Source organism: Cottoperca gobio, chromosome 13 (genome assembly GCF_900634415.1).
Source record: "Cottoperca gobio chromosome 13, fCotGob3.1, whole genome shotgun sequence".
Taxonomy (NCBI): domain Eukaryota; kingdom Metazoa; phylum Chordata; class Actinopteri; order Perciformes; family Bovichtidae; genus Cottoperca; species Cottoperca gobio.
Window position 1 is genome coordinate 14787644 of NC_041367.1, and position 19405 is coordinate 14807048.

Consider the following 19405-nt stretch of genomic DNA (forward strand, 5'->3'; position numbering starts at 1 on the left):
CCTTGGTTTTTAGCTAATGTTACTCTAACAGGAGTATATAGTGCATTTTCTTGGGACTATTTATAGCTGCGGATCAATACATGCGATGCGACGGTGTATGTGGGAATGAGTCTAAATTAACTATAGTGTCCACGTTCATTGTAAATAAAAAACATGGCAGTCAGTTTTTAGTTTTGGAGAACAATGGAGCTCTATGGCACAGAAGAATAAGATTTATCAGGTTTTGAATATACAAGCAAAAGTTGCAAATTCATTGTTAGTCTTTGCCTGGTTATGGGATGCATAGACAGTAAAAAAAAAATAAACAATATTACAAGCCAAGTAAAAATGAAAAACCCAAAGTACTTAACAAGCAGTTTGCTAATGACCAACACCTGGGCCACTGGTCCTGTCCTCATCGTTAAGTCACTGGCTCTGCCCACTTTCCACTCCCAACACTCAACAAACCCCTGGCGATACTTGGGAATATGCTAGCCAACAAGATAGGGGCTACATCTCCCAAAACGGGGACGATGCTCTTGTTGTTTTGCTAAATGACATGCCTTTAAATGTCTTGGTACGTCCAGTAACATATTGCACCACCACATGCTCATAGCAGCCATGGACAATCTTGTTGCGGTTACAAAATAACATGCTGCAAGCTTGAAAAGCGACAATTGATATTATTGTTTTGCTCCCAGCAACAGTGTTCACCAGTCGGTCTATGACATACAGTGGATGAAGCATCTCCATAATCCCCACTGCCAACACAATAGCAGACAGTGACATATCTGTGTTGAAGGGCGATTATTTACATCAGCCCCCAGAGTAAATGGATTAAAAAAGGTCAAACTTATCATCCAAATAATGTTTAGTAAACCTTTGAACACGATCTGTTTATACATGTTTTGCTTGTAAAAGCTAAGATCACAAAAAAGTCACAGAACACCGCTGTAGTTTGTACCTGTGAACTGTTGGGTGTGGGAAGCAGAAACACCTTAACTGTTGCTGCTGACAGCCCCCCCTTCCGCCCCCTACTGCGCTTCTCTCCGAATTGGGCAAAGTCTAGTTCACAGCAAGACGTTACCATATTAATTGGGTGCAGGTGAAAACAAAAAAGTGTTTGGGACCAGTAAAAATGCCGTTCCCAAGTTGGAATATCGAAGGAATCTTTTAATAGTGAGTCAGCTCAACTCCTGCATGTATGTGTTAATGTAACGCCTCCTCAAATGAAGTAGATTACGGCTTAATATCACCAAATATGGGCGACTTTAGTGAGGAAAATGAGCTAAAAGACTACAACATCAAACCCTCAATTTTGTATTTTCCTGCATTTCAGAGAAGCTGCTATGTGACATTCACCAATTGACAAGAGTAACCTCACAAGCTATCTTTTGTAGAAACAAAAGATAGCTCACACAACAGTTCCCTTCACATCTCTGACATGCATAAACGATCCCAGCGAAGACTCCATGTCATCCGTAACCTCAGAGCCCTGTCTGTTGCACCCCACTTCATGTTGTTGCTTTACAAAAGCATAAACCAACCCATCCTGCCGCACTTCTCCTTTCTCCTTCAGCTTTTTCACTATGAAGTTTTTGTGTAATGTTTATCTTTAGGTTGCCATATATGTGTTTCTATGTGTATCTGTTGTGTGCTGGCTGTGAAAACAAATATCCTTCTGGGACAATACATTTAAATCTAAATCTACTCTACCTGCATGTAAAATTATATGGTGAAAATCAACTATGAACTTGACCACAAATCAGGACATTTTAATCAAGGTGTACAAACTATAATCAAATAACTCCACATGCTACTCTGATTATTGTACTTCAACTACAAGAACAATCACATTAATATTGAAAGATAATATTGTTTACTTGGGCTCTGCCTTTGTTTTATTGCTTTAATCACATTATAATTGTAATTGTTATAATTAGATGAACATGTAAATGAACTGAATGGAGGCATGGTAAAATCAGCTTGACAAAACTGCACTTGAACAGCAACCTGTATTAGTAATCTTTGCTGTATGAGTGCTGCTCTCGAGGGTAGCTTTTTGAGACAGTTTCTGCACTTTGAGCCGCTTCCATGCATATTTGTAAGAAAACAGGCAAAGGAAATCTTTCTAATATATTCTGTGTGACTGGAACGGCAGTGCACAAAGTTATATGCATAACAAAAGTGTCACTGCAGTGTGAAATAATCATCTCAGGCAATCCAAGCACAGAGATAGTGACGCATTGCTCCAGGAGTAAGACTTTCTCTACATCAAAATATCATCAGCTCACCTCATACTTTAAGCCATTTGTTTATCAGGTGCCTGTTTATTGAGTCTAAGGAGGTGAAATGAGAAATCCCAACATCCCAGCTGACTGCCTCTGAGAGTTTACTCCAAGCTTTGCAGTCGCCGGGCCTTGATCTTATTAGAGTCTTGTTAACAACTCCTGCTCACACTCACACCAAAAACACACACTTGCTCACTGAGAACAAAAAATAATAATCTCCAATTAATATTCCGACCATAGCTCTACCTCTGAACAGGGTTCACAAGTCACAGGATGGGAACAGAGGTTTACCACCTGCTGCAATGCTCAACAAATGTCAGGTGAGACACTCATTATTTGTGCTGCGTAATTACTCGATTATGCAAGCACTTGTTAGTATTGCGAAGACGGAGCAGACACTGTTTTACATGCAAAAGAGGGCACATAAATGATTTGTTTGTGTGTGACGTGTGAGTATGTGTTTGTGTGGGAGGTAGTTTAATGTGTAATGTCCTCGAAGGCTGCAGGTTATTCTCTGTTCAGAATCGATGGTCCTTAATTAATTTAATGCGATCATTAACATCTTGGTCTATACAAACATGTGCTTTGGAAAATGCCTCTCCATCAAACCATCCAAATCCTATCTGCATCTAATGGCTATAATTAATCTTAATAATCCCAACTAGAGTTTCCTGGTGATCAATATAGTGGCGGCTGTGTAAAACTGGAAAGCGGTGTATTTGCCATCAGAAACAGATGGTGCTGTATAATCTGTTTTTTATAGTTTATGATTGTATACTTAGAAGTCCGGGTAAAGCAAAAATAAATATGTTCCCTGACGCACAAAGACAAATGTGTTATTACCCACCCAGTCAAATTTAAATGATTACAAAATCTCCAAGTACATACAATTTGGTTACAAAATTGTAAAAAGAAAAAGCAGCAATCAGATGTACTGCTACTTGGGAGGCTTTTTGTTCCTCAAAGTATGAGCAGAGCCCTGAATGGCAGAGGAGCGTGCCTCACGTCGCTGTTACGAGTCTGCCCCCGATAATTCAAGATGTGAGTCACTTGCTCACAAGCGGCAGCATTTACCCTGTACACATCTCTCTGCTCTCATTTGGAAAATGCAAGCGATAAAAACTGAGAATATGCTACGGTCATTATAAGGTGTCACTCAATGTCGTTTAAGATTAATTTACAAAACAGAAAAAGCCTCAAAAAGCTTAGTTTGCTGTATTTATTCAGGTTTCTTTGCCAAAAAAACAAAACAGATTACATTTGAACACATCATGATAACATAATCATTTACATTTGCCCCAAAGCCCATTTGAATCATAAAGCCAGAATGCATCATAATAGAACTCAATGGAATCTTGAGTTTCAGTATTTTGGAATCGCCATGGTACCGAAACAACGGTTCTTGTGACATCCCTAATCCAAAATACTCCAACACTGCAGATTGAGGGTGATCTTCGGTTCCCTCTGACATTTTACATCTCTTCATCTCAACGCTTCAGGTGAGTGTCACGACTCTCACACACGTGTTACGTGACTTCGCAAGAGACGATGCGAGATTAATCTTCTTAATCAGGACACCATAGACCATCGAAGCTTCTACAATTCTTACGTTACGTAACCGAGGTTATAACAAAAACGGTAAATTCCGACATGCCCTAACTGCGAGATGTACAGAATACGTCCTCAAGGTTTCAAGGTAATGTGATGATGAACAGATTCATTAACTACAGTGGGGACAAGATACGGCAGAGTGAGCCGACTTAAACTTCCAATCAACCTCATCTCACGCAGCATAACCTTGAGACTCTATTATACTGCCCTGCCACCCTCTTGCCACTCACCATATAATGTCAAACTGTAAAATCTGAAATCTGTTAGATTCCTGCTTAATTGCTCTGCCTGTTTCTTAATATCTGGCTTAGCACTGCACAATGTCTTCTTAATTAGGGAGAGGGCCCATAAATAGTAATGGCAGTTCCCCAGTCGCCGATGGCCTCAATAATGAGACTCCATCTCCCTAAACCCCAATCTGCTTTTCTTGGTAGAAAAAAGATCCAAACGATGCCAAATCTACTGAGACAGAAATCCAAATAATTTGTCTCTCCTGCTGTTCAGATGAAGTTTTCAATAGTTGAAGTGTTTATTACTCTTCAAACTGTGACAGAGGCGGTGTGTTGACTGCAAGAGAAAATCAATTTGGGAACCTTTTCACTGTTGCTGTTAATTGGACGGGCTTGGATATTTTTTGTGTTGGATGTATTTGTCCCAGTGTATTTATGGATTACACCCGTCTGTTGTCTTGACACCCAGCTCCTAGCCAGCATTGCCAGGTAAGTTCATTAGCAGGCAGAGCCAATAATGAGCGCTCAGAGGCCCTTGGAGCACAGCAGGCCACACGGCACTAAGGACAACACAAGCTGAAAAACATTCCCATTCCCATGGGGACATCCTACAGTACATAAGGAATTATGAAACACTGAGGCGAAAGTGGTCTGTTTATGTGAAAGTTTTTCTTTGAGGCGCTTAGAGGTTTTGCCACCTTCACTCCACAGTGTGATTTTCAGCCAAGCTGTTACCCAGGATGAGAGTAAATTACCCACACAGCAGCAATTCCTTCCCATGGGGCTTTCTATTCCTCTGTTTATGTTGGCACGCAAACAAATGAGGCTCCGCACACCCACAAGTCCAACACTGCCATTAGAGCAAACACTGTTAATTGACAAAAATGGAGTTGAATAACTGTTGCTGTGTGGGTGTGTATAAATGCCTACTGACTGCACATATTGTGAGAGTATTTTAAGGACCTCGAGCCATCTGGGCATAAGTATGCTTTGTCTAATTTCACTGGAGAGCTAATGCACATACTCACTTCTCATTGTTTTCAAGAGATTTTTAACAAGCTGTTAATGGGCTCAATTCTGGCCAAATGTTGGATCCCCATACTAGATCTTGCTTGGTAGAGCAATATATTGATGTGTATTATCCAAGTTTCAAGTTTCAAGTTTTATTTGCCGATATACAAGTTTGAGGTCCTTTAGAAACACCATTACATAGAATAAAACCGGCTTCATAAAAGGCTGAATGAATAAATTATAAGATACATGAATACACAAAATAAATGTACGCTTTGAAGAAAATGTATTTCGACTAGTCTCGTAAGGGACTGCTCTTTGAGGGGAGCTTTCAAAGAATATGTGCAGCAACAAGGAATATACTGAGAACTAATCCTTCCTGAACAATAGGTACTTAGTAACGTCAACAATATCAAGAGGCACATGAGGAGGATGCTTCCTGACAAAAGTCATTAAGCCTGGCAACGCCCCAGAAAAGCATTAAATTGATCATGTTGCGTGTTGCACTTGTATGTTTTTATTATTCATTTTTATCCACCACTTTCAATTCAATTTATTTCCCTTCCACATAGTTTAATCTTAAGGTTATAGCTTTTATTTATTTTAACATTCCATTTAATTTCCACTCTACATGCAAATTATTGGGTTGTCAAGCAAGGGTTGAATCAGATTGATATGATCCACCAGTTTCCAATGTTACCAGGACATTAAATGGCCGCTATCAGTTGTTTTTAATACTGTAATGTTTTAGAAAGGGGCACACTGCACACACCAGTGGGTGAGAAGGTGCATATCCAATATTATGAAAGGGTTGCAGCTTGCTTAGGTTTCACTTTTCACCATCGAGAGCTTGCTGACGGGCTGTATCACGTTCTGGTACGGGAACTGTTCTGCTCAAAGCCGCAAATCGCTTCAGAGAGTGGTGGAGGCAGCACAGCACACCATTGGCAACAGTCTCCCGGCCATTCAGGACATTTTCCACCAGCGGTGCCTCCAGAAGGCACAAAGCATCATTAAGGACCACAGCCACCCAGCACGCAGACTGTTCTCCTTGTTACCGTCTGGCATACGATACAGGAGCCTGGCTGCACGCACCTCCAGACTCAAGGACAGTTTTTACCACCAAGCCATCAGGCTTCTCAACCTCCAGACCCACAGACACTCACTCACTTGCTGTCTGCACTAAATCAATATAAGTAAATATTATTATTTATTGTACTGCACAACACCCATTTTTGTCTTTATATATGTACATAAGTTTTTTTTTTGTTCAAGAAAAACATAATGCTTTGGTTTAAAACAGGGGTGGGGGGGGGCGAGTCACGTGATCAGCTGGACAAAATGGCAACATAGATTGAACCGGCTTAACCCAGTGTTGCTAATTCTGTTAGTTTATACCGTTGAGACAACTTGTTTTTAAATATTTTAGCCAATGTGAGTATCTGATTGAAGGCAATGTCTAAATAGAGCAAAAAATCGTTGTGTAGGAATGGTTCCGAAACAAGGGAACAGTCTGACGTGGAGGCGTTAGCCAACGCGGTGCTGGAGAAGCAACGAAGCTACTTGGACTCGCGCTTCACCAACTTCAACAGATGGGGAAGGAAACGGAGGGAAAATTAGCTGCTATCCAAACAGACATGGTGGCACTAACTGAAAGCATCGGCACCTTAAAAGCGGAGATGTGCAAGATACGGGGTGATGTGGGGAACAATCCGGAGATGCTAGCCACCCACGAGGCTGCGCTGAACTTGGTGCAACTTAAGCTAGCGGACATGGAGGACCGGAGCAGAAGTTGCAACGTTCGGATAACTGGGCTGGCAGAAGGTCTGGAAGGGTCTCACACCATCCAATTTCTGACACACTCTCTTCCGAAGTGGTTCCCTTCCTTAGGTAATCTACAGGGCGAGTTAATGCGAGCTCATCGTATCTACAGTGAATAAAATAAGGATAGGATAAGGACCCGACAGAATTGTGCTAGTTATAGGCCACTAAGTTTATTAAATTCAGATCTTAAAATTTTTGCAACCCCAGCCACATTCAGGATTATATGCCAACATTACTGTGATCAAACAGGGTTCTGTAATAGCAATTTAAATGTCTACTGTTTTAATTATATAAGTTTCCTATGTTAAACAAGCCAACTGCCATTTGATGCTAACATAGAAGTGCCGGTCATGTTAATACAAGACAGACGGCATCCTGGTTAGACTGATACTGAACTAACAAAAGACAGGACCCACCCAAATGTTTTAGCATCCTGATCAAAACAAAAGACAGGACACACCCAAATCTTGATCAAACTGTTTAACATACTGAGACAGAATATTGAGTGTATCACCCAATACTCTGTTTACATAACTACCTTACAAGCATCAAAGGGCAGTTTGGCCCGGCCCCCTGTGTTTCTTTCCTCACCTCGCCTCCAAACCAAATTGTATAAAATGCCTATGTGTCTTCTTACAACCTGTGCCCTTCCATAGACTACTCTGTATTCTGTGAAACTGGTGCCAATTTGTGGCAGCAAATAAATGCACAAAGACAACTCTGTCTCTATCACCATGTATTTGATTTTATATACATCTCTCCAGAGTAAAGCAGGAAAACTTCCACAACAGTTCATAAAGTCGAGGCTAGCTGCTGATAATGTTAGACATCTTCTCCATATAATAGATGCTTCAGTAGACAAAAAAGACCCGACAGCAGTGCTGTCTCTTGATGCAATGAAAGCCTTTGACAGACTAGAATGGTCCTTTCTGTGGTCTGTGCTGGAAAAAATGGGTTTTGGTAATGGCTTTATACATATGGTCAAGGTGCTGTACTCTAATCCCTCAGCTCTGGTGCTCACTGGGCAGTTATCCTCCGCAACTATTCCCTGTATCTAGATCTTCCCGCCAGGGATGTCCACTGAGCCCAGCACTTTTTGCACTCTCCCTTGAACCTCTAGCCCAAATGATACGGCAATCTCCTAATGTACATCCGATCTCTGTTCATGACACTCACCACCAGATGGCGCTATACGCAGATGATATTCTGGTTTTCATAGAAAGTCAAACTCAATCTATACCTGAATTATTATCTATTCGTGAGGAGTTTGGTTGTCTCTCTGGCTTTGCTATTAATTGGTCTAAATCTGCCCTCTTGCCCCTAAATGAGACGGCTAAAATTCTTCAATTTCCACCCAATGTCCCAGTTGTCCAGCACTTTAAGTATCTTGGGATAGACCTTTTCCCATCTTTAAATCATATTGTAACATACAATTACTCAGAAGCATGGAACAGAATTAAAATAGATCTGGAAAGATGGATTAGTCTTCCGAACTCTCTTCGGGCCCATATCTCTATAGTCAAAATGAACATTTTACCCAGGATTAATTTTGTCAGCTCGATGATCCCCCTCTCACCCCCTGTTGACTACTGGAACAAAATTCACTCTTATATTTCACGCTTTATCTGGAATTCAAAGCGTCCGCAACTGAAATGATCCACTATACAGAGGAGGGAGGGTGGTGGTCTGGCAGTGCCTAATTTGTATTTTTGGTCATTTGTGCTTCGACCGTTACTGGTTTGGCGTAACCCTAAAGCATCCGTTTTTCTTCTATTTGCAGCTCTGATCTGCTCTCAAGGCATATGGTGTCCCATGGCAGCAACCTTTACCCATTCATCCTCTTTATAAATGGTTTACTGTACAAGGAAAAAATAGGGGTATGGTGTCCACACTGTATAATTTCTTTTTGGAGGCTTCCTACGATAACCTACTGCTCGACAGAGTATGGAGACGCGACTGTCCAGTTTTAGATCTTGAGTTCAGTTGGGAGGGTGTTTGGTCAAGCATAAAAGAGGCCTCTCGGAATCCTGATCACCAACAGATCCACTTTAATTATATCCACAGAACATATCTAACCCCGCGTAAACTTCACTGCATGAAAATAATTAATAATGGAATAGTCTGTTCTTGGTGTGGTGGTCTACCTCTCTATCTTTCCATGTTTGTATGTTCTGCTCTGCAGAGAGCTGCTTGTTGGGCCAAACTCCGCAGAAGAGCGTTAACTTTATCCAAACGCACTCGTCCTCTCAGCTCGTGCAGTTTGACATGTTTCGTGTTTCACCGCAAGCCCGTCCTCACAAACTAGGCACACTGGCCTTTTACTTCCACAAAGAAATAATCGTGTGTCCATTTGTCCTGGAAAGTGCGACATTCCGCATCCACCTTTCTCTTTTTTACACTCGACAGTCTTTAATATTGAAGTTTTTTGACATGACGTGACCACGTGATGACACGTTCCGCTTGTGTTGTGTTTAAGGACCCTCACCTTGGCCAGGAAAAACAGTCAGTCGCCCGTCTATTGCTGTCTAGATTTTCATTTATTTTTTATGAATTACCTCGAGGGCCGGAGGTTCCCCATCCCTGGTTTAAAATAAGTAACTTAATAGTACATAAATTACGTATGTGACGATACTTTCCTTACATAGGCAGGTCAGTGAAATAAACTCAACGTTGACTTTTGGTTTCATACTTGACACAAACTCGGCCATTTAATGGCATGATATCATCTGAAGCGGATGATATGATCCGTTCCAATACATCAAGTTTAAACAGTTTACAGACTAAAATGGCTGCTTAAGAACACGGAAAGGTTAAAAAACATATAGTTGTTATAACAACTGAAGCCATGATAACAAAATCCAGCTAAAATATATGTTTATATTAATGGACAAATAAAAACCTCCTGCAGGAAAATAAATCTTAACATAACAATTAAATACCAAATAAATACTGTGGAATTATTACACTTTTTTTTGCATTTAAATTGTTTATTTATTTCCTAATGAGACAGCTTTGGTCGTTTTAAATGTGAATTGGTCTCTCTTTAATCAAAAGTACACGCATTGTGCATGTTCATGTGTGCACTCACAAGAGCAGGCAATCGAGACATGCTGCCACAATGCAGTTCTGCTAGACTCCAATGGCAAGTTGTTGTTTTTAATATTTCATCTCTGGATGTGGTAAACTAAGCGGGTGTCAAGCTGCAGAACTCAAATCTCTTTACACACGTCTTGCTTTCAGTCACTGCCTCCCTCCTGCTAACGTCAATCACACAACCAGACAAGCCTCGACTTGACTGCCAAACGCAATCCCTCAGCCACGGTGATCAGTGACAATTCAGACAAAAACATCCTCAGCATTTAATTGGAGAGTAGCAAAAACTAAGTGATGCTGTCAAAAGTAAAACTGGTGACCACTGGGACATGTGGCATTAAATGTGAAATTAAATCATTAGTTACGCCTAAAGCTTCTGAACAGGAAGCAGAAAAGACAAAAAAAAAAGAGCAAATCGTGACCGCAGACATGTTTTAACTCACTGCAACCGAAATAAATCCTCCAGCAAGGAAAAAGACATGTGAGTTTTAATGACGGTAATACTGTAACAATTATCATAAGGGAAGAATCATCTTCTGACTGCTGTTCATCACTGAGGTATGACCATCCAATCCAAATTGATACTACAAATGAAACCTGAATATAAAGGAACAATTATCATAAGGGAAGAGACAGACAAACTGATAATTGCATACATTCCTTGTAGAGGCCTCAAGGAAACTGTAATGTCATTCAGTCATTGATTTTGCCACCTCCACGACTCCAGGGAAGAATTAACAATTAAAAACTGCAGCATTTAAAAAGGTTAGAAGTTAAATATTCCACATGGCCACATGTTTGCAGGGGCCGAGAAATATTATCAGCATACTAATTAACACTGCACTCTCTGTTTAGGGGTCTACGGTCAATATATTTTCTCAATTAACCTTCACTACCTAAGCCAACCAGGATTTTTTTCCTCTATGCTTATTATTGCAGGCATGCATTCCTCAAATACCACAGTTACGTGCTGAGTAGTCCGTTCATTACTGCTTCACAGTAACTAGGGCTGTCTATTGTGAGAATGTGGACTGAATACAAAAACACAACAGAAGCAGGAGACTGAAAGATCATAAAAACAAATTAAGGGAAGCGGTGGCACCAGGTTTAATGAAACAATTATCATCAGTTATGCTATTTTATACATCTTGATTGAATTGCTATCTGATGTCAAATAGTCCTGAGACACATTGTAGGCCTTTTTCACAGCAGACATTTTGCCATATAGTGGTGTTACTAATAACTCTGTTCTAAACAAGTGTCCTAGTCATGACAATGTGCCAACACGTACAATACAAGGACCCTGAAACTGAAGCAGCTAGATTAAATTAGCCATCTTTAATTTACTTATTTACATCTGTGCTTTTCCTTCTGTGACATGTGAAAAAGAAACCTATGCAGCAGTGAGTTAGTGGGCAGAGCACTGAAGTGATTTCATTCATGATTCACAACCACTTATTCACCCGCTGACTAATAACTTCCAATCATTTTCATGCAGGTGTACAGCACTACCAATACAGCCTTATGCGTCTCACTATTACTCCCACAGCTTTCTCTACCACACCGACTTCCTCGTGTTCAGCTTTTCTTATTGTTGATTTAAATAACATTTAATGTTCATGTGTCCGTTTTCTTTGTGGCTGCTGTTGGGATCCTCACAGTATTGAGATTGAGCTATTTGATTCAATTCCCCATGATCCTTTGAATCAAGACCGTCCCTCACTTCCTACATCCTGACGTCAATATACTGGACTTTCTCCGGTAGCCTTTGTATTCCTAAACTGAACCTCTACTGGGCATAGTATATATTAACTTTAGACGGCTAAGTAAGCATAGAACTGCTATACTGTTGTAAAAGTTTGTACATGGGTTGATTTGGTGTTCACTGTTGTGTATAATCTGTTGTATTGAGCTAATGGGTAATATTAGGTTGTTTCACCAGGTGATGAGTTCGTATTGTAAACACAGACAGAGTCGCATGCACACTCACCATCTTCTGAACCCCGCATCGTTATCAAACATGTTATGATCTCACAATAACTTAAATGTGTCCTTTTAACATAGCGACACACACAGAGACAAAGACTCAAAGCTCCCGCTTCATACGTCCCTTTGTCTTCTACACACGTCTGTGCATGCATACAGCACACAGTCACAGGGCCGCGCAAACATTCTTTTTGCCGCGCCCCCGACAGACGCATCCACACACTCTCTCACATGTGTGTACATATTCCCTTTTGATTGCTTAGTATTAGATAGTGTGTGTTTTGATATTATCTTATTAATAAATGCTGTTTGGAATATATATGGTGGTTTGTTGAATGTTGTACATGATTGAGTATCACAACCTCTACTATCAAAGAATTCCAAAATCCTTCAACCTTTACTAGCTATTGATATGGTCATTGTGTTTATAGCTAACTTTAATTATTAATCAGATTTACGAATTCAGTCTAGTTTTTATGAGACATAACATAACATACATTAACTGGCCATCATTTATCTCTGATTCAGGGATTCAGATGAGGAAGGAGGTGGTGCCCCTATTGAGGTGACTTTGTGTAAATTAAGTCATACTGATTAATATAATTAATAATTATTTTGTCATTTATTTTTTTGTACAAGAGGGGTAAACATCATTCTTTCAAATGACATCCTCTCAGAATACGACACCCTCTGTCCTTTTCGACCCTCACTTCGGGTAAGGAAAAACTCCCAAAACAAGCTCCAAACGGGACGGGGGACGGGGAATGGAAAATACCTCAGGAAGCGCAACTGAGGAGGGATCCTTTTCAAGGACGGTCAAACGTGCAAGAGAGGTCGTGTGTATAGAACAAGATAATATATTTACAATAGAGACAATCCATATGACAAAATTACACATAGAATGTTATCCAATATGAAAAAGATGGATCAGAAGGGCTTTAATTAGTCACCAGTGTGTGTGTGGCTAAATGTAAACAAAAGCCTATTTAACCACATCTGGATTTTATCTGGATTTATAAGTGTCACTCACTTGGACACCAGGGAGAAGGCTTCTGCACACACGGCCGGACATGGCACCAGCTTGATCTTCACGTGTTCGGCGGCGGCCTGGAAATGCGCCCGTGTCACCTTCTCCAGCACTGAGGCCAGGGTGGCCACATCGCCGGCCTTTGTGCTGGGGTCTCCGCCTGCTGTGTCCAAGATGTTCCCCCCGTGCACCACCAGCAGCAGCACATGTGTCGTACATTTCCTCTGCAAAAGGGTTCAGGTAGGGTTAAATAAAAAAAAGAGGAAATAGGGAAATAATAGAGACAGTTTTCTGTGAAAGCAGAAAAATAACTGGGTACTTCTACATGTTCTTGGCTTTGTAGTGAGCGTACCTCTATATCCTCCAGTCCTTCAATGCTGCTCTGAGGGGCACAGCGTGGACCTCCTAGCTGGTAGAGACCCTCTGTGTTGAAGTTAATGGTAGAAGCAGGAAGTGACAGGAAGGAAGGAAAGAGGGAAGAATAAAGAGAGAGCAACAGGGAGAAATAGGGTCACTGCAGGGGCCACTTCAGCCAGATGCACCAGTAACAGAGGCATAAATGGATACTGATCAGTGAATAATCCTAATGCCTCTTCATCCCTCTTCATTCCTACACCAAACTGGGTGATGGGTATATGTACCCTTAGGCTCAAATAGCATAACAATAAGATTCAGAAGTATACTGACAGTAAACGTGGTTGTTTCTCTGCTGCGGCATCTATTGCCATCACATGTAATTGGATTTTGGCTTCTCTGATGCAGAAACAATAATGGACTTCTTTTCCAGAGATAAAAGATGAAGGGATGATGACATTTTTTTATCCCACCGGTACGACCGTCTTTCTCTCTGTGTGGTGCCGCATTTCATGGGTACCTGGCCAAACTCATTACCCTTTCCGGAAAGCCCTACACGCTGTGTCATCTTATTCCCGAGCTCTCTCCTGTCTTTCTATCTATTTTCTCTCTCCAGGCTTAAGGCACGACTCTGTGTTTTGCTTGTTGTTTATTTGGCTTCCTCTTCTGGGGCCTACTGTCATGGGAGGCTCTCACAGACTCACGCACTGTCATCTCCCTTCTACTCAGTTCGCAGCCCACAGCTTTGCCTCAGACAGCCTGCTTGTCTAGAACAGCTCAGCACACACGAGGGACTTTAGCACACTGCACTATTTTGGTCACAAAGTAACAGGAAATCACTGGAGGGAAGTTTTCTTTCTTCTGAAAAAGGGAGGGAGGGCACAAAGGTTCCTCCAAGAGTCTTGTTAAGTATTTAAGAGTGCAAACTGTGTCGTGGGTTTAGACTGTGAGAGGAAAAACTTGCTTGAAAAGTAAGTCTTGTGGTGCTGGATAATTATTGTGTCATGTCCCGGTCCCTTTAGTTGTGTTCCTGTTTTATTTTGGTAGAATCTCCCTTGTCTCTCGTTTCAGATACTTCACTTCCTGCCCTCGTGTGTTTCCCGCCTGTGTGATTACCAGCCCTGCCCTGATCAGTTTCACCTGTTCCTAATCACCTTCCTCTACTTGTGTATTTAGTCTCTGCTTCCTCATTTTCCCTGTTTGTCTTATCTGTTCAAGTAAGTGTTCCAGCAGTAGTCCTAGTGGTATACTCTATACTCAAAAACTGAAAAATATTATCTGACTTCAGCTACACCAACCTGCAGATTTGCTGTTTTCTTTCTGTTTTATCATTGTAAACTGAACCATTGGTGAGAACGTAACACGTTTGAAAATGCCAACTATTCACTCTGGGAAACTGATGGACATTTTCTTTTCATTTCTATTTTCTGATACTTAATAGACTAAGCGATTTATGAAAAATTATCTAAGATATTCGAGGTGGGACAAAGTAATTGTTTGGCATTTACAAGTCTCAACATTTGGTTATGATGTCAGTCAAGTCCAAGACTTAAATGTAATGCCTTTAGTCTTAAACATTTCATTTAGTTTGTCTGTTTGCTGCCAAACACACCTTTTCCTTTCGATTGTGCAATATGCTCTCAATAAATTTCAAAGTATATCCATCACCGGGGAAAACAAAGAGATAATTATGTGCAAACTTTAGGATAAAATTATTTTTGACTTTGCAAGGATATCATGTCATTCCAAATATTAAGGCTTAAGATTGAGTAAAGGTTGGGCAGAGTTGGTCCGTAACAGTATTACAGCAATGCGATTTTTTTTTTTTCTCTCTCCAATAACCAGTACTAAAAGGAATTATAATTAGAAAATTAGCAATTTGTTTATAGTTCCTAATCCCAGTAACGCTCAGTTACTTTGACACTTTGAGCAACGTACAGGGATCATGGCTAAACTGGCTGTTAAACCACAATGTTTACAAGACTAGAGTAACGAGTAATGTAACTAATTACCTTGGCTGTTGAGTAAGTAACGTTTCAATTAGTAATGAGTAATTGATTACATTTTTCAAGTTGCTTCCCCAACTCTAGAATGAAGTCTCAAGTGATTGGTGTTAATGTTGAGTGGACTCAAATCCACACATCCAAAATCTGTAGTTCTGATATTCAGTGTTTTAAAATGTCTACATTTTCAATCACAGGTGAATACACATATGGCAATGATTTCAGTTTCCCTACTAAACATCTGCACAGAAGCAACTACAAATAATATCACTCCAAGGGGCAGGCACACAGACAAATCAATCGTGTGTGTGTGTGTCTGTGTGTGTGACCCACCACACTGCTTTTCGTGTTCCATGTGGAGCCAAAATTTAACTTATTTTAACATACTTTTGTTATGTATTTAACATTAACACGTAACAAACGTACATATTTTGACCAAACCACGGTATTTTCCTAAACCTAACCAAGTAGTTTTGTTGCAGTTTCTGCATTGCAGGGGGTTGCACAGGCGCACTGATCGCTTGTGAACTTTTTTTTTTACGAGGATACGATGTGTGTGTGGGAGTTTGTTGCAGTGCAGCAGTTGCAGCATATAAACAGGCAGTAGCTAGGCTCTGTTAAGGCCAGACTGTGTGTGCGTGTGTCTGAGTGAGTTTATGTACTGTGTGTGTGGGGGTCAGCAGGTTTGTTATGCAGAGGAGCTGGTGGGGTCTCCTGGGGTGTTTTCGCAGTAGGGCACCACGACAGACCCTGATTCCAACAGCGGTGAACAGATTGCTGAGCGTGTTAGCATGCCTGTATCGTGACAGGGGTCAGAGGGGGCTGTTTAACCGATCAGCAGAGAGCATATCTCCAAATGAGCTCCCTAACGTGGTGCTACTTAACAGCACACACTTTCCAATCAAGTGATACATGACCTTTCTAGTCATATTTCTATGACTACTGCAACTCCCTCCTGGCTGGACTCCCTACATGTGCCATCCGACCTCTACAGCTCATCCAGAATGCAGCAGCCTGACTGGTCTTTAACCTTCCCAAGTTCTCCCACACTACACTGCTCATCCGCTCCCTGCACTAGTTATCAGTGGCGGCCCGAATCTGCTTCAAGACTCTGGTGCTGGCCTACTGTGCTGTGAATGGATCAGCCCCTTCCTACATCCAGGCCAATCAAAACCCGCCTGTTTGCTATCCTGGCTCCAAAATGGCGGAATGACCTCCCCATTGATGTCAGGACAGCAGACAGTCTTCACACCTTCCGTCTCAGACTGAAAACTCACCAGTTTCGACTGCACCTCGGCCAATGAAGATTTAAAAACATTTTTAAATAATAATTCTTTGTAGGTTGCACTTATATTGATTTAGATTATTTGAAGCTAATGGTAAGCTAATTGTATTCTATTGTTTCTGTATGTTGCACTTTTGTTTGGCTTATTTGAAGCTATTGTTCTGCACTTAAAGGATTTCACCTATTTGAAGTTAATGTACTTGCAAGATTCTTGCTGTTTGGAGTTGTATCCTCATGATTGTTTGCACTTATTGTAAATCTCTTTGGACAAAAGCGTCAGCTAAGTGAACTGTAATGGAATGTCTTGTGTGTAGTGCTGGCTGCTCTGAGCAACACTGTAAGGGTCTGGATTTGAGTGCAATTTGGATACGTCTCTGTGTCCAGGTAGTGAGGAGTCTTGTGGACAGAGTGCTTTTGATCTGTGCATTTAGAGGTGTCTTCTGTTGAGTTGGGTCGGTGGTGGAGTGTTGTTCACTCTAGGGCTGCCCAAGTGTGTGGCGTAACAGTTATGTTAACTAAATGAGTGGCAAAGAGGCCAAGAGGTGCTCTACCTCATGACCACAGCTGGTCATTTCAACAAAGAGCCTGTTGCAGTAGGATTACCACAAATTATATCTTTCTAAAACGTAAAGTTATATTTATTATTATCCCACACCTGTGTACTAGAAGGTGTTCATAATCAATTCCCACAATTGTAAATCGGAGGCTTTGTTCTGCATCGTACATTTCTTCTCGTGAATATATGAGAAAAGTATTTTGTCTTTCCAAGAAAATGTGTAATGTAGCTTTCTAATGCGTCGATTCACACTCCAGCAGGCAGGAAACTTTGAGGGTGATGATGAATGCAGTCTTCTGCCTGTGGTTAAAATTCTGCATGCTGGAGACAAATAGACAACCCTTATTTTTTATCTGAAAATTATATTTTATATAATGCTCGGCAGACAGAATGACATACAAGAGGGAACCAACAAACCTTTGATCAATATGTCATCCTCTCTCATTCAGCTCTCGCACACTTCTCTGTTGAACCCTTTCATCTTCACAACCCTCTCTCTGGGGTCAGTTTTCACTTCCTCTCTCTCGTAGATGAGTTAAGAAATATCTCAGACTGCAGTAGATAACAGATGCACTGTATCACTGAGTGTGTGTCTGGCTGGCTGGGCTTTACGCCGCTGGAAATGAACATGGTGCTGCTGAACTATGGCATTATTATATTATATGGCATTATATATGGCATCTAGGTTGGGTCATTTGTTGCCACTAGAGAACTGCTCAATACCATTAAGCTTCATAAAGCACATATTGAGACTGGCAGCCTTCAGACATTGAGAAGAAGCACAAGAAATAAAAGAGAAAATTACAGATTTTTTTGATTTTGTCAGATTCTTCCAATATCTGACAAATGGCTTTTTTATCGTCGGATTCACGAGCAGCCCAGCATGTGTGCTGCTCTTACAAATTAAGAGTTGAGCAAAGCTCTGCTATTTCTTCTGACTGTCTTTCCTACAATCTGCTTAACACAGCTGTTTGCTTGCTGATTGGCAGCCAGTACATCTCCTAGTACAATGCTGTGTGTGAGATGCAGGACTTTTTACATTAGCTGCGTTTGAGTGTGTGCTTGAATATGTATTGTCTTTTCTCCTGTATTCTGTGATAACAAAAATTGTGTACCTTTTTTTGTTGGTGCAAATTAACATTGTGTTAAAGATAAAGGTTTCACTGAATCATGATCCATAAACGTAGTGCTTCTTGGAACATCAGAAATCTAAACTAGAGGTAGCTGTAATGTTTCCTGTCCCCAGAAAACAAAACCCTGTCACCACAGGAATCCTCTTTCACACAATCACAGGATTGTAATCTGTGACAGTTGTAAGAAATGCTTTAAGGCGCACACACACGCGCACACGCACACACTGAATAATTGATAAAAGTGACAGCTGTCTGAACATATTTTACATGAAAAGGAGAAAGGCACAAAATAAATGTAAGAATGCACAGACAGGAAGTGTAATAGTCAGTATTAAATACTTAAGGTACATACTCAATATTCTTTATCAGTTTTGGTGCATTGATAGTCAAGTCAATTCTATTTATATTCTAAGGTCACATTCGTCTCTTGAGGGCTTTTAAAACACATGACAGACTAAATCCTCAGAACCTTGATTTGTATAAGGAAAACTTAAGAGTGGACATAATAGCAGTAGAATAGTTATTATATGAAGAATTGTATTACAGAGTGAGTAAATACAGTGCATAACATAGTATTAGGTAATTATTAAGTCATAAGTTGTAGGGTTTAAGTGGTATTGACCAGTTTCCACCTGCAAGTCTACACAAATGCAGGCTTGCATACACGTCATAGCCGACATATAGACAGGCAGAGCAACAGAGCCTTTTACAACAAAGGCTGGCAAGGGCTGTAAAAATAAGAGATGAGGCAGAACGATACTCCTGACATGAAGCCACTTGTTATCATTATCTCACCTCTCCCTCGTTTTTGTTTGCCTGTCTCCTATTATAATTCTACAGAGAAATGGCTTTTGTGTTTGCAGCCTCTTTAAGTAGTTTTTGTTTTTAAGAGAAAGACAAAAAGGAGAATCATAATCGATTGTGCTTATACGTGCATCGTGTGCTAAAAATGACCAAGGGAAGGCGGTGGGTAGAATACAGATGAGACCTTAAATTTATGTTTTCTGTCTCTCGCTCTGCAT

General features: G+C 40.7%; 1 protein-coding gene across 2 annotated transcripts in view; it reads right to left on the reverse strand.

Annotated features, from left to right (window-relative positions):
- Window positions 1-19405, reverse strand: part of pitpnm3 (PITPNM family member 3) — an 80466-nt gene that overhangs the window by 26251 nt on the left and 34810 nt on the right. For both annotated transcript variants that reach the window (XM_029446313.1, XM_029446312.1), the window contains exons 4-5: window positions 13405-13475; window positions 13056-13276 (exon numbers count right to left, since the gene is read on the reverse strand). In XM_029446313.1, coding sequence (XP_029302173.1) covers window positions 13056-13276; window positions 13405-13475 — 292 coding nt within the window. The remainder of the gene's footprint in view (window positions 1-13055; window positions 13277-13404; window positions 13476-19405) is intronic.